The sequence below is a fragment of the Alligator sinensis genome, unplaced genomic scaffold, assembly GCF_000455745.1.
Source record: "Alligator sinensis unplaced genomic scaffold, ASM45574v1 scaffold615_1, whole genome shotgun sequence".
In the NCBI taxonomy this organism is placed as follows: domain Eukaryota; kingdom Metazoa; phylum Chordata; order Crocodylia; family Alligatoridae; genus Alligator; species Alligator sinensis.
This window is the reverse complement of record NW_005841982.1, coordinates 538,077-553,614: the sequence shown is the minus strand read 5'-3', so window position 1 is coordinate 553,614 and position 15,538 is coordinate 538,077. Positions and strand designations below refer to the sequence as shown.

The following is a 15,538-nucleotide window of genomic DNA, read 5'->3' as shown; positions in this document are numbered from 1 at the left end:
TCTTTCCCATCATAGTTGGCATCAAAGAACTTCTTAAACCACTGGATAAAATCTAAGTTGTCTTGGAAACGCCCTTTAACCAGTTTCTCTACTGGAATTACCTGTAGATACAATGGTAAAAAATTCCAGTAATATTTCATTGCCAGGACATACATTTTCCTCTGCCTAACCAAACAAGAAGACTGTGTTAACTACACCTTCAACCCAACGTCTACTGAAACAGTAGCTTTAGAAGCCATGATGGGAGTTCCAACTAGACCATATTTGTGTTAGAATGAGTAACACTGAGATTTTAACCTTATAATTTTTTCCTTCCATACACACTATATATAGAACAGTTTGTTTACATGTGAGAGTTTGGGAAACTGTCTGAAGTCTTAACATGCCAAACCAGAGTCTGTGAGAAACTCATTCGTGTCGTTATTTGAAAATTCTTTACCAAAATGAGACATCCAATAAAAATGATTAGGTGCCAATACTGCAGTATAATGACAGGGTTTGACACTGCTCCGTGGCAGACCAGAAATTAGTTGCCATTCCCAGAGTCTGTGGGCAGATAACGGTTATAGAGGGAATGCTCTGAAGGGAGTGCCACCTTGGCTTGCTTAACATTTCATACTGTCGATTAAAGGATCAAGCTGAGTGGATCAGAAGCAAATTCCATCTTCGTTTGGAAAAAAAAAGAGCGGTCACAGCCTTGAAAGAGAGATGGAAATAACAAGGCTGAAACCAAATGCACAGTATTTTAAAGATTTAAGAAAGTCTGTAGGACAGGGCTCGTGTGACATTTCACACGTTAGCCCCTTGATATTTTCTGCTTATATTTTAATGCTGTAGTGACATACTACAACACTTTTTTTTCCTAGAGAAATTAGAAGAGTAAACCTCATTAGGATCTTCAACACTTCACTGATAGAATCTATTTTAAAAAGAAACACCTGCAGTGTTCGGGGAATAATGACATGTTTGAATTGCAGCGTCCTAGAACAGAAAGGTGCATTCAACAGTTGGTGAAAGAACAATTCAGAACAGACATTAAAAATGAGGTCAGGAAGTTTTTTCCAGACAGATTTAAAATATGGATATTTCATGTGTACAGAACGTAAAGCATGATTGTGCACTTTGAACTTAAATCACTTTAATTCAGTTTGATTTAGTTTCTTCTTTTGCTACTACTTACAAAACTTAAATTTCATAATTTTCTAGATAACAAAGACCATTCAGTAAGTCCAGCATCAAGGTCATACCTTACAGTTGAACTAGAGTATTTCTTTAGAAAGATACCCAACCTTGTCTTAAAGTTTTCCAACAATGCTACATCCATAGTACACAATTCCAATGATTTACTATTTACAGCTCTTCATAACTGACCTGTAATAGTATTTAGTCCTGTGGTAGATACAGACTATTCATCAGTTTTCTGGACAGGAAATTCTTGGCATCAAACAGTTAAATTCACTACCCATGACACCGAGTTTTTCTCTCACCACATGACTATCCTAGCATTGATTCACAACTATAAATTACAGTCCAGTAAACTGTATTTTACCATAAGGCCCCATACCTAAACCAGTGCTTCCCAAACTTTTCCTCAGCATGACCCCATTTCCTCTGCATGGCCCCTCACTCCCAACCCACAGCCCCCCCCCACCCAGCGACCCCATCCTCTGATTTTGTGACCCCATTTGGGGTCATAACCCACAGTTTGGGAACTGCTGCCCTATATGGACACTGGAGACATAATGAATGCATTCTCTTTTCATTCCTTGGCAGCCAAATATTATTGATCCAGTTTTTCTACTTCAGCTAGCAAAGATAAGAGTGCCTATTTCTGTATTTCCCTCCTTTGGATCCTGCAACTCATTTTAGTTGTCAGAAGAGCCAGTGGAAACATCAAAACTGAGGACACCAACTCAGGCTTCCAGGTTCGGAAAATGGAGTCTGGACATTTTTGGTTTTGTTTCCTGCTACTCATTATATAAAATGCTGTAAAATAATTGAAGTTCACAATTAAAGTTATTGAAATAAAAATATAATACTGACCTTATCCACATTCATTCTTTTAAATGATGCTTGCAGAAGTTTGAAGTTGTGAATGTATTCATGCTCCAGTTTTGCTTGAAACTTTACTTTCTTCAAGCTAATGCACCCTGGGAACAACATATCCATGAACTGGCAGTAGGCTGCTCCTATAAGAAGAAGATACACTGACATTAATCTTGATGCATCCAGGTGAGACTAAGTGGCATTTATGGCTGGAAGAGAAAGTAGCTATGGTTAATACCTATTGCTGTAATTTATTCTAGTGATAAGCACCCAAGATATGTCCATCCACTACACGTAGACTAGTGTAAATTACATATTAATAAAAAGTACTTCATCCAGTCTGGATGCACTGAGCACTGCCAGGTAACTTATAAAAGATAACCAGGACCGAGGCAAAGTAACTCATTCTTCCACCTACAACCAATGTACTAGAGCAGCATGGCTAGGAACAGATGTTGCATTTATCCCTGAATAAGTTGTGCCTGTGTTTATCCCAGAGCAAAAATATCCTCGGATTGGTGTGCATACACATCATCCTTCTAATCAGGATTTAGCGAGTAGCTGAATGTACTGCTTGCTGTTTTTCCTTCCAATGAATCGTTGAAGCTATCCTGAGATAACAGCCAGATGTATATCCTGGGATAAACCATTCCCACCTCTTAAGGGGACAGATCAAAAAAGGGTTTCATAACCTTAGACAGCACTAAGGTGTACTGCAGGTACCTAAATTCTAAACATCCCTACTCAGATGCAATCTAAAAGTGGAAGGGCCCAAACTTATTTTTGTTTCCTTTTTTTGGACCTGAAAGTCTCTTAGGAGCCTGCAGTTCTACCTTGTACAGATGACCAGAGATGTGTCTAAGCAGGTAGACACCTAGCAGCCACCTGAGACCCATTAAGTTCCAGAATCCAGGCAGAGGTGTTTACATCTCTTGTGGAGCCCCAATCAGGTAAGTGTGCTCAGAGCATACCTTTCATAAGAACATAAGATGTAAGACTGGTCTATCCCAGTACCCCGTCTGATCGTGGCAAGAGTGGATGCTTTAGAAGGAAACCATAGAAAGCAGCAAGTTGAGTAAGTATGCACACAAAGGACAACTGTGGCCACTTGTACTCAAAGACAGTATTAGAAGAGGTAGTATCTGCCTTTTACATAATGGCTACATAGCAAGAGGACTCATCCAAGAAGTGGGAGACGTGGCTTATAGCCTCTTCTCTTACCCATCTCTTCCACCTCCCACAAGATTGTATCCTAACCCACAAGCTATGGGCCAGACCTTCCTGTTATTGGGTCATGGTACAGAAAGAAATATAAGATGCAAATGGCCAGAGACAGAAGACCAAAAAAGGCTAAATTCATCAGACCATGGCTGGGCAATATACAATCCCTGGGAGCCATTAGATCCAGCCTATAGGTGTGGGGCTTTGGCAGCATGTCACAGTAGGGAAGAGCAGCAGTGGCAGGAGCTTTCCCAGGGTCATGGCAGGGAGAAGCAGTGGTGGTGAGCTGATCCTAGTGTCCGTCTCTCTTTTACTGGAGCTGGGTCATTCTTGCCTGTGGTCTAGAGAGTATCATTCAGAAATGAGAGCTCTCCCTGTGCTGCTGTGGGGAGAAGTGGTGCTGGCAGCTGGGTCCTAGCACCCACCCTTCTCAGACCTGAGCTGGGTCACTCTGGCCTGCAGCCTCAAAAGTTTGCCAACTGCTGAACAAGTCTATTCTATATAAAAAGTGGCACCACCCCTGACTAGCCATAGGTTAAGAAGAGCAAGTCTTGCTCAGTTCTTTTACAGCAAGGGTGTCAAATTCACCTTGCCTCCTGGGCAGGACCCTTGGCAGTTCACCAACTGCTCTTTGTGGGTAGGGCCAACAATGGCCACACACGGCAGTGGGCCAAGTGGGGCTATGGTGGCCCAGCCTTCATTTTTCCCCCTACCATTTTGGGAATGACCATGCCCAATTTGGCCCCACAGCCCTGGATTCTGTGGGAGGTCCCGCCCCTTCTTGCTCTGCCCCCAGACCCTGTAGGGATACCAGGAACCCTACAGCCTAGAGGGAACACTCCCTGGGATGGATCCAGGCCATGGTCTGTATGTTTGACACCCCTATTTTAAAGGACAGGGGCCTACCCCTACCAGCACTGGATTCTGAGTGGACAGGGGCATCTTCATAGCAGTCCTGATTCAAGGTCCTAAGTCAGGGGTGGGCAAAATACTGCCCATGGGCTGGATCTGACCTACCAGGTAATTTCATCCGGCCGTGGGTACCCATCAACTAGTTGTCTTCCACCCAGCCCTCACGCCTCGCTCTCACCCTTGTGTGCAGAAGGACCCAGCCCAGTTTCCAAGCAGGGCTGCTGTTGCCACTGCTTCAGCCACCAGGGGACTGCTCAGCTTTCCCAGTGTCTTCCTTGCTCCTGGCACCAGTTAGGGAAATCTGGGGCAGGGGTGGGGCTGCAGCTGGGTGGGAGCACAGAGCTTGGGGCTGGCAGCAATGTGGAGCCCATGTCCAGGGGGGCAACGGTAGCATGGACCTAGGGTGGGCGTGGTGTAGGTGTGAGGGAGGGTGGGGGGACCTCTTCCCACACACTCCCTCCTATGGCACACAGCCCCTGCCAGTGGCAGCAGCTGCAGCAGCTGACAGGCAATCAGGGTACTTATGGCCCTTGCAGGTGCTGGTGGTGCGTGGCCATGCAGGCACTGCTGCACATGGCAGTAAGGACTGCAACCTGGCCAGCCCACCTCTATCACGCAGGGCTCCACATGGTTCACATGCAGCTGCCAGCACTCACGTGCCATCAGGGGAAGCCCTGCATGATGGAGCCAGCTGCCTTCACCGCTCCCTGCCGTGAAGGTCCTGGGACTGGAGCTCTGCCCCCTTCCTCCCCGCCCCAGTCCCAGGACCTGCATGGGGCTTCAGTGCATGGGGCTTTCCCTGATGCTATGAGCATCAGCAGCTGCACGTGAACCACGCAGAACCCCATGCAATAGAGGCAAGCTGGCTGGGCCATATGCAGTACTGGTTGGAGCTGCATGCTGCTGGGCAGTGGCCCCTGCAAAGACCATGGGCATCTGCCACCTGTTGTTGCTGCTGCTACTGGCTAGGGCTATGCACCATCAGAGGGCGTGTGTGGGGGGTCCCCACACTCCCCACCCTCCCTCACACCTGCACCCTGCCCCCACATCCTTCCCACATATGCACACCCCAACATACCCTATTGCCCCCTCGCACACACAGCCACACCTCCTCACAAGCACCCCCACATACTCCCCACACCCCACCATACACACCCACCCACCCCCAACTACACCCCACATCCCCCACACACAATATACAAAAGTAAGACTTTATTTTTGACTTATTATGCAATCATATATACACTATGCAAACACAAATCATGACAAAAATATTTTTTGTAATACAATTAAAATATGTTATAGTACATGTTTGACTTTTAGCATAGGATTCATTTTTTTCTGGTTCCAAGCTGGCAACCCTCCCCTCCAAAAAAGGAGTATTTTGAGGGGCAGGGGAGGGCAAGGGGAGGGACTTCCTGTGGCAAATGTCAGGGGTTAGGGGCAGGACTTCCGGTTCCAAGGTGGCGATGAGGGGGCGAGGCCCCTGTCAAAGGGTGGAGCTAACCTTGCGACCCTTGGCAGTTCACTAAAACTCATTAAGCAGCCCTCCAGCTGAAATAATTGCCCACCCCCGTCCTAAGATCTACAGAAGAGCAGAAATGCAGACAAACCCATGCACTTCCTTTTGGTTAGATCTATGCAACTACCAATGGGGAATTTTTTGATCACCTTTGGAACAACTCCTCATGTCCTATATAGGAAGCCTAAGTGCCTAAACTTTGGGTGTGGATTTCACTCCGAGGGCCAGATACATAGCAGATGGGCACTGAGAGACTTTCCCTTGGATCTCGCCCAGACTCCTTTCCCACTTTAAAACAAAGCCACCTAATCAGAACCCCCAAACTCTCTTCAGCTGGACCAAGTGAAAACATTTTTTGTCCCCTGGAGCTGAAAGTCCCAAACTACTTTACATCTCAGTACCACGCAGTCCCTAGGTAATCTATTCAAAGACCATATATCAAAGCATGGTTTAAAACAGGCAGAACAGCAAAGACTCAGGGTTACATGAATATAGACAGAAATTATAGGATGTCAACCAATGGGATTAATGTATCCAATGACAAAAAAGTTCAGGGAAATTTTAAGATAAAGCATTAAGAATAAGTTGGACACAGAAACAGAATTATACCTGTGCATGCAGGTAATTGAATGCTTAGTACTATTTTCACATTCAGTTTCAAATGTCAAAAACAAGAATTTTGTGCATTCATGAGAAGTTCTAATGCACATAAATGTTGGTGTGTGCATTTCATAATTTATCTCAGTTGAGACTTTTTTTGGTGAATTTTTAGTGTTGTTTAGTATCCAGGTATGGTACTGGATTAATACTAGACAAAGAAGATGGCAAATTTTTAAACTTGACCACATTTTACATCAATGTGCCTCGAGCATGTTTTGGAGAGATCAATATTTATGTATCACATAGTTTTCATTTTCTGTACCCAGTCATCCATCATATGAATGGTGACAGAGATTGTGACTCCCAGCAAAGAAAAGAAAGTTTGAGCTAGGAAAATGAGTTACATAAGATATGAATGAAGCTATCGTGTATGTGACTTCTTGTCAAGGCTATGGCAAAAGCTAAGATTTAGTGCTGAGCAGTGCCAGTATTTCTGAGTATCTTTTTTCCACAGCATAACTTAGTAGGTGAAGTTTACAGTAAGGATATGAATTTCCAAGGACACCTCATTCTTAGTGGCTTGTAATGGCTTTGCTATGACCAGAAAGAAAACTAAAGACATCCCTGTAAGAAAATAGCCCAGTGACAAGATAAAAACCATCAGATGAAACATTTGCATCTATGAATAGGACTAGCAATATAGAGTATGTATTTAGTGATACTATCCACCAATCAAAGTTATGTAAAATAGTACTGTTTAAAAAGTGGACAGTTAGTAATAATACAAACCATATAATATTCTATTTGGATTTAATTAGAGGTCATTGTGCAGTAATTCAGGATGTAAAGAGTTTGGAATGAACTCCATTCTTCTGTGGTGCAGGGTTTCATGGTGCTGAGGTACCCACAATTTTCCCCATAGCAATCATTTTCATTTATAGAATGGTTGAAATCCCCCCCAAAAGAAACTCAACACATTCCAAAACTATTTTAATATCTGCTGGTAATATACATTTTTCCTGTATCCATAGACCAGTGATTCTTAATCAGGGTGCTATGGCACCCTGATGTGCCTTGAGTTCCTTTCAAGGGTGTCATGGGGTGCCACACACTGTTGGTACTGTTAGGTGTGCAAACATGATTCACATGACAAACACAGGGATTTCAAACAGGAACCCATAGTGTTAAACATATTCTGACCTGCTGTGGTCTGAGTTCTTTCTGTAGTAAAAATCAAGTGAAAACTATGAGCTAGTGTTTTGAGTCTACAAAGGAGTGCCTTGAGTCTATTAAGCGAATGGTTTAGAACAGTGGTTCCCACCCTTTTCTTGCCGCAACCCGCTGCTAGGAGCAGAGGATGGCAGTAGCCCGGGGACAGGGGAGCTCCTGGCACACAGGGAGACTTGTCCTTTGTGCACCGGCATTGCCCCCGTGACCCTCATTTGGGTTGTGACCTGAGGTTGGGAACCGCTGGTTTAGAACCACTCCACTAGACACAGGCTTACTAGGACTGAGACATGAGGTATGATGTTTTTCTGTGTTCTTTACTCATACTGGCAATTCTTTCTCCTGTACCTTGCAGTCAGACAGTAGCTGGCTGTGTGCAATACTCAGGTACCAGAAATAATGTGAATGTATTCCATTAAAGCACTGACCTGGATTTTGGTCTCTGATATAGTAATGAATCTTGCTGCCTGACCATTCCAACAATAGTATGATCTTTACAGCAAGGATTTAATTTTTTAAAGCGAGTCTTCCTAAGGTGAACAGAACAAATAGAGTCAAAACCAAGTGAAACCACTACTAGTTCAAAGTCTGAGGTGGTTGAACACAGTGGAAGGGGCAAAAATATAAATAAGGGTAATGGCCATGCTAAAATCCTTAGGGGAAAAATGAGGAATTGGATTAACTATGGTTAACATTACAGACTAAACCACACCAACTCACAATTACTAGACTTGCATTATGAACTATGAGAAAAAGACAAAACAACACAGTTTATAACATCCAGGGTTCAGTCACCAGCTCCTCTAACATTTTATGTCATCTCCTGCTTACATTGCCCCTCTGCTGTTTACCTTGGACAGAAAGGGCAATCTCTACATGAAAGAGCGAATGGACACTGATCTGACATCAAGTCCAGAAATATACAAAAGCCTGTGGCAGAACATCTTAACCTCTCTGGACCTCAGAATAGCTGTTCTTAGATAGCAAAACTTTAAAAATCAGACTTGAATATGAAATTGTGGAACAAGAAATCGTACACAGAGTGAATTGTGTTAATGGTCTCTGGATTCTTATCCCATAACCTGGATTAGTTTTTAACCCCCAGGATACTATGGGTTCATCACTGTTGTTCTCTTCAACCCACATTTGCCAGTCTCAGCTGTGCTTGCTCTCCTGTCCTTTGTATATGAGGTAGAAGGAAGGGCATAGACACACTTTATAAACTAACTGAATCAGAAATGCATAAGCTTTCATAAGCAAGAGCTCACTTCTTCAGATGGTATCACTCTTTGAATTTAAAACATTCTTTCTATTTGAACTCCTGCTCCTTGATGGTTCTTTCATAGCATCTGATGAAGTAAGCTCTTTTCTTATGAAAGCTTATGCATCTCTGAATTCGTTAGTTTCTAAGGTGCAACTTTGCCTTGCCTTCTGAGAAAGGGAGTAGAGTTTGAGCTCTCATACCTAGAAAGGTAATTGCTGAGAAACGTCAAGTTCTCATGTATAGCTAGTGCCTATACCCAGAGCACTGCTCTCCCTCCTCATAATGTAGGCAGGGCCAAATTAACCCTTTAGTGGGCCCTAGGCAAACAAACTCATGGGCCCCAACTTTTTTCACTCAATAATTACAATATGCAAAATAAACACAACTAGGCCCCTTCTTCACTTAGGGCCCTAGGCATGTGCCTGGTTTGCCTATGCATTAATCCATCCCTGAATGCAGGTAATAAAAAATTCTTATAGCCATTTATTTCCCAGCACAGACACATATTGCAGATCATTAGGTCTTTTATACCTAAACTTTTTAGTTGTTCCCCCTACTATCAAGTATTTTGCACAGTCAGAGGGGAGAGAAGCTTTAAAAAAAAAGAAGGGATTGAGAGGCAAATCCAGGCATTAACTCTTAATTTGACCAGGCTTTAAAGTTAAAACTGGCCCGTTAATGTTGCAGAAAGTTCTACCCGTGACAATAGCACTGTGCAAAGTTTCAGTCACTGATTTGATTCGGCAGAGATTCGGCCTGATTCGGTGGCCTAATCTCCAAATCAAATCAGGAGACCCTTTAATTTCTCCGAATCGAATCAGAACCCTCTGAATTGATTCAGAAAGATTAGATAATTCAGATAGACACAGCTTTAAATGTTTTTTTCTGTATACCTCAAGGTACTCGGAGGCTCATGAATGCTGTGATGATGGGGCAGATGGAGTCCCACAGGAGCGCGGGAGGTTTCCCAGAGCACTCAGCATCAGACCCAGAAGTGGGACAGAAGCACTTCTGGGTCTGTTGGGGGGCTCCTCTGCACCCCCCGGCTCGGTGACTGGTACCTCCTGGAGTCTGGTAGCCCAGACTGGGACCCCCCAGCGTGCTTGGCAACGGACCCAGAAGCGGACCAGAAATACTTCCGGGTTCACTGCTGAGCACACAGGCCCCCCACCACTTGCACTCCTGTGGGATGCTCCATCTGCCCCACCATCGCAATGTTTACGAGCCACGCCTGGTACCTCGAGGTATGTAGAAAAAACATTTAAAGCTGTGTCTATGGCTGAATTGCTGATTCTCTGAATCAGCATCAAGTCTTCAGATTCGGCGAATCAAATCGGGACAGTGATCCGAATCAATGAATTGAATCACTGTCCCCAATTAGGGCTGAATCTGAATCCAAATTGAATATGGCCCATTTTGCACACTCCTATGTGACAATCACTTTACCATATTCATTTATTTCTTCAGCTTCTTACAGCTCACTCTGATATAATTTACATAAATAATGTTTCTGCAGAAGACTATTCCTTGTCACTGCATTTTCTTAGTTTTCAGAAACTTCTTTATTTTTACACTGTTAACAAATATAAAAATGGATATTGAAAACAGGACAGCAAGAATCAAACCAGGACTGTTGTCTCTCAGGGTTCATCTACCTCCATCTACACCCATTTTCCCCCCTGTCTTTTCTTTAATATAATCCACTAAAGAGATTTCAATTAATTTTTCTAATGAAAGATGGACATTACAAACCAGCAGCATGATAGCAGAAGGGTTATTGAATTTTTACAGATGTATCAGTGGTAGAACAGAATAAAAAATGACTTTTCCTATATTATTATTTTTATCATTAGTTTACTATTATTAAAATCAATTTAGAATTTTGACATGAAGTTCATTTTGGTTGTTGTTTCTGCTATAATGATCAAGTCACTGACTTTTCTGAATATTCCAAAGCTAGATGACAAACACTATTTGCAAATGTGGTTGTGCTGACTGACTACATGCTAACTGGGTCCCCTCATGCATGTAGTTACCCCACATGTACGCAGGCACAAGTCTATATGCATTTCTAAACTGGATGGCATAGAAAAAAGCTGCTGTTAAACACAGCAGTAGTGCCTGTTTTAACTGGTATAGGTAGCTAGCAACAGCAACATTTTAAGTATTTATGTTTATTAAAAAATAACCAATTCTCCAAGTGAAGTCAGAGTTGATGCTTTATATAGTCTTTGAATCAGCAAATATGCCAAAAATACTGCACTTCTGGCCAATGGGAGGCTTATGAATCATTTTTTCCTTCCCTCCTGGAGAGAAATTCCAGTGTGTCCTAAAAGCTGAACAGCATCACCAAGTCTTCAGAACTTGGGTGTGGAAGTATATGCTGAGTTGTGCTGGCAGCCAGCCATTTATACACTGATGGCTTCTGCTGAATTTTCTGCATGGAGCTTACAACACATCATGCAGCAAATGTAAATGATAAGACTATGCCCACAATAGTAATCAGGATGTCAAACAGCTGTAATAGGGGTGTGACTGGCCTCAGAAACAGAATAAAAATATGGAAAAAGAAACTGCTGATAGTGGAATCTTTAAATAGCTTAGAAATTTTATAGACATTAGGGCTGGTAGGGCCCTTGGAAGATCATCGAAGTCAGGTAGGGTCAAAGGATCCTAAATAAATAGTTTAGATCTATAAATAGCTTAGAAATTTTAATTAAAAGCTTCCATCTTGTGTAGCATTAATGCTGACAATTGTCACCAACTCCATGTTATACACACAATATATGTACACACACACACACACACACACACACACACACACACACACATAAAATCAGACTTACAGTTAAATTATTTATTTGCTCATTTTAGTACCATTTTCAGAGCTGTAGGCATTGCTACTATGCTCCACATTTAGCCCTACTCTAACCTCATTTTTAGTTTTCTTTTTTTCCCTTTATGTGCTGTCCCCACCACCCATTTTGCCTATATCATTTTACAATTTGCTCTGCAGTGTACATTCTCCTCGGTATCATTGTTTTGCATCTCCCTCCCCCATTTAGATCTAGCAGAGGCCTTCCTCATGCTCAAAATCGAAACAAACAGTTTTCCTGATAATCCAAAGACACCAATGTCTCCTTTGTCTTCAAGACAGTTCATCAGGGTCACCTCTTCCTTTTAATCTTTAGGATTACCTGGAAATGAGAGTCTGCTGATCTTGAATGCAACCCAGAATCAAGTACTCTGAATCTGTGGTCCTTCAAAAGGGTCTATAAATACAGCACTCCTGTTCATTAACACAACCGGACATGACTTGCTCTTGCTTAACACTATGTAGTTTAGTGCTAGTCTCTCTAATGCGGTTCTTAACTATTGTATTCATCCACTGAAACAGAGTCTTGATGCAATTATCATCTTTTTAAATACTAAATTTCTAAAAACCAGAGTTAAAAAAGGAAACCCTGGGATTTTGGTTGCTAACGTAGTAATGGCTAAAGATGAGAACCATATTCAGAAAAGGATGGAATATGCAGAGTTGATGCTCATAATTTAAGTGATATAACCCTTTGGAATTTTAATGATCAGAAATAATCTTTATTATTTCCCTTAAATATTTTCAGCTACAGTTTGGCTCTTAAACAAGTTACACAAGTACCATTGGAAAGGACAATTTTACTGACAGATATACAATCTGATTTATTTTTATATAAAGGTCCTTAAACTAAGCCTTGTCTGATTTATTTCACATACTCTGAAGCACTTCCCAGTTCCACCTTTTCACACCAATTGAGTTTACTCCTGCACCTTGATTGTCTCTTGGTGTAGTTAACAAGTCCTCCCTACCTGTCGGTGGCCCAAAAGCTTCCCAAAATTCACATCCATGAATAGAACCACTCTCAACTCTTTGTGTCCTGTTGGTTCTCCCTTTCCAAAATGCTGCTTCTCCTCCTTTTACTTCCCAGCCAAAGGGAAGACAGGCAGTAGTGGTCTGTAGTCAGACTCTGTTTCCAAGAGTTTTGAGAGCTAGAAATTCCTCCTTCTCCTGATGTAAAGCCTCCCAAAAATCATTGGGATTGGGAGAGTCCCAAAAGACATGAAATGCCTATTAATATGTAGTGTCCTAAAACTTAAATTTATACTGGTTATAATGATTAAACCCTTACACTTGAGGGGCACAGGATACTTAAAAGACAAGGGGTAATCCTAGGTTAGAGGAGTTAAGTGTGAATTAGAGTGTCATTCCTCAGAGTCAGATAGTTAGTGGTAGGTTTGAGGCCTACTGGACAGTCTTGAGTGAAAAAAGGTTTGTGTAGTGGTGTAAGAGAAAATTCATTTATTAATGAACCCAAATAGAAGTTTTGCAACTCTTTAAAAAGACTGCTTGAATTCATCACATCAGTTCAAACCCACAGGAAAACAGTTTTGTATAGATGCTAAAGGCATAATTCTGCCTGCAGAGATGTTATTACTGGTGGCAATCCACAGTATAAGAGGACTCATCTTGACTTACAGCTCCTATGGTGCAGGGCTGCCAAGAAAGACTTATATGTTTAAATTCTACACCAGGTAAACCATTTCATCTCTTTCACCCATTTTGCAAGAATCACTTTTCAGAGAATAACTGCACCACAGGATGGGGGGGACCTAAAAAAAAGTCTTATTTTTAACTGGTGGCAAAACTATGGCAGGAGAATCAACTAACTAGGGATCTGGCTAGGCAAGTAAAAGAATTGATTTGTTTTAATATTTTGTGCAGCCCAGGGGTAATATTTTCAAAAGTGTGTAAGTTCCATTGATTTTCAATTACGATCTGGCTCCTCTGTGTCTGAGTCACTTTTGAAAAAGATACTCAAGTGTCTGTGCAATTCAACTAATACATTGGAAACATGAGGGGTTGTTTTTGTTTGTTTTAAATAAAGACTTTTAAGGCAATTTAAAAATTAAAATATGCTTCAGAATTAAATGCAAATTCCTCCAAACAACAACCACCATAAAGTTCTAACTATCTGACTAGGTAAAACCAAGATTTAAGGCAGAAAATCCTCAAGTTAAGAAAACCTAAGGGGTAATGGGCACAAAAAGGGCATGCTAAAAACAAAAGCCCTGCATTAATTATGTGTGCATTAGCCATCAAATGACTCATCACATGAAAATGACAGGTGGTTAAACTGATGAGAAAGGTCACACCCTGTATTTAAATTGACAGGATGAGAATCTTGAAAAGTGAGTGTGCTATGTAAGAGTTTTGATGAAAATAGAGAAAAAACAGAGAGCACAGCAAAGTCAGTTTTAGAGCTCTTTGGAATTAGCTTTCACTTCTTCAGATTTCCTAGGGTGATCTCCTTTAAAATCCTTTTCATGTTCTTATTTAAAAAAACAAATTAAGAAATAAAGCATTAGCTTCCAGCACCTATTGCAAGGAAAGGCCCGAGAAAAAGCAGCTGCTTATTTCTGATTAAAGGAGGCCTAACAGAATGTTTATTCTGTTCTCACACACCTTTGTGCTACTCATATGGTGCTTTTTAACATCTTTGGCATTGGTAGCATGTGTGTAGAAAGGTTGTAAATATAACCATATGCTTAGCAATGTATAGTACACTCAGTTCGCATGGCCAATGGAGGATAGTGAATGCACTTCCGGAGAAGAAAGTGAATAAACGTGAAAAACATGAATATCATCCTAAGAGCATAACTGATTTAGAAGCATAACTCCCATTAAAATTTTCTAAACCTTTGCTTCTAAGAAACATAAGTGTTTTTGAAAAGTCTCATCCCCTATGGCTAGGCATTTGTATGATATAATCCAAATACCTAGAGAACACCTGAATTAAATACTGTATTTTGGAGGGCAGTTTCTTTTTAATGACAGCTCATACTACTTAGGGGTGTGTGAGACAGGTACAGAGGCAATTAGAAAAAAATATCCCTGTTGTGCTTATTTAGTACTTTAATATTAGGAATAGTTTATTTCAGAATTCACTAAGTTCATGTCCTCCAAATTCACTGCCTGTTTAAAAATATACTTTTAGGAATGTAAGAACACCAGTACCATACTGGGTCAGAAAAATGGTCCAGCATCCTGTCTCTGACAACAGCAAGTAATAGATGGTTTAGAGAGAATATATGAATAGGGCATGTCTAAGAAACCCAACATTTTAAATAATTTTGTTATAGACAAAATGGGTTCCATAACTAAGCTAAAACGAATGAGAAAAATAATGGCTCACCAAAAATTAAAAAAAAAAGACATGGAAGACTCCATATGGATAAAGGATGATTTATCCTTAAAGGCAACTCTCGGAGACCATAAAAGCTAAAGAGGTGGTAGTCATGGGGAACCTAAACTACCCGGACATCTGCTGGGAGTCACAGACAGCAAAGTCCCACCACTCACGCAGGTTTCTAACCTGTGTACAGGACCTCCACCTGACACAGGAGGTACACGGTCCCACTAGGGGGAATGCCATACTGGATATGGTATTGGCAACGGGGGATGACATGGTAGGGGACCTACAGATCGGTAGCCATCTGGGGGACAGTGATCACCTAATAACAGAATTCACCATAAGACGTCGAGTGGGTAAGGTAACTAGTAGGGTGAAAGTGCTAGACTTTAGGAAAGCTGATCTCAATGAACTCAGGCAAATAGTCAAGGACGCACTGCAGAATAGGAGTTTTGAAGTGATGGGAGCCCAAGAAGGGTGGCTGTGCCTTAAGGAAACGATCCTTCGGGCACAAAGCGA

The 15,538-nt window shown here is 41.8% G+C and overlaps 1 protein-coding gene across 4 annotated transcripts in view; it reads right to left on the bottom strand.

Moving 5' to 3' along the window:
- Positions 1 to 15,538, bottom strand: part of MAPRE2 (microtubule associated protein RP/EB family member 2) — a 132,510-nt gene that overhangs the window by 27,854 nt on the left and 89,118 nt on the right. For all 4 annotated transcript variants that reach the window (XR_003093445.1, XM_006021203.3, XM_006021204.2 and 1 more), the window contains 2 exons: positions 2,044 to 2,189; positions 1 to 101 (listed from right to left, as the gene is read on the bottom strand). The exon at positions 1 to 101 is cut by the window's left edge and continues 122 nt beyond it. Coding sequence is in view for 3 of the 4 variants with exons in the window: in XM_006021203.3 (XP_006021265.1) it covers positions 1 to 101; positions 2,044 to 2,189 (247 nt within the window). In the remaining variant the exon portion in view is untranslated. The remainder of the gene's footprint in view (positions 102 to 2,043; positions 2,190 to 15,538) is intronic.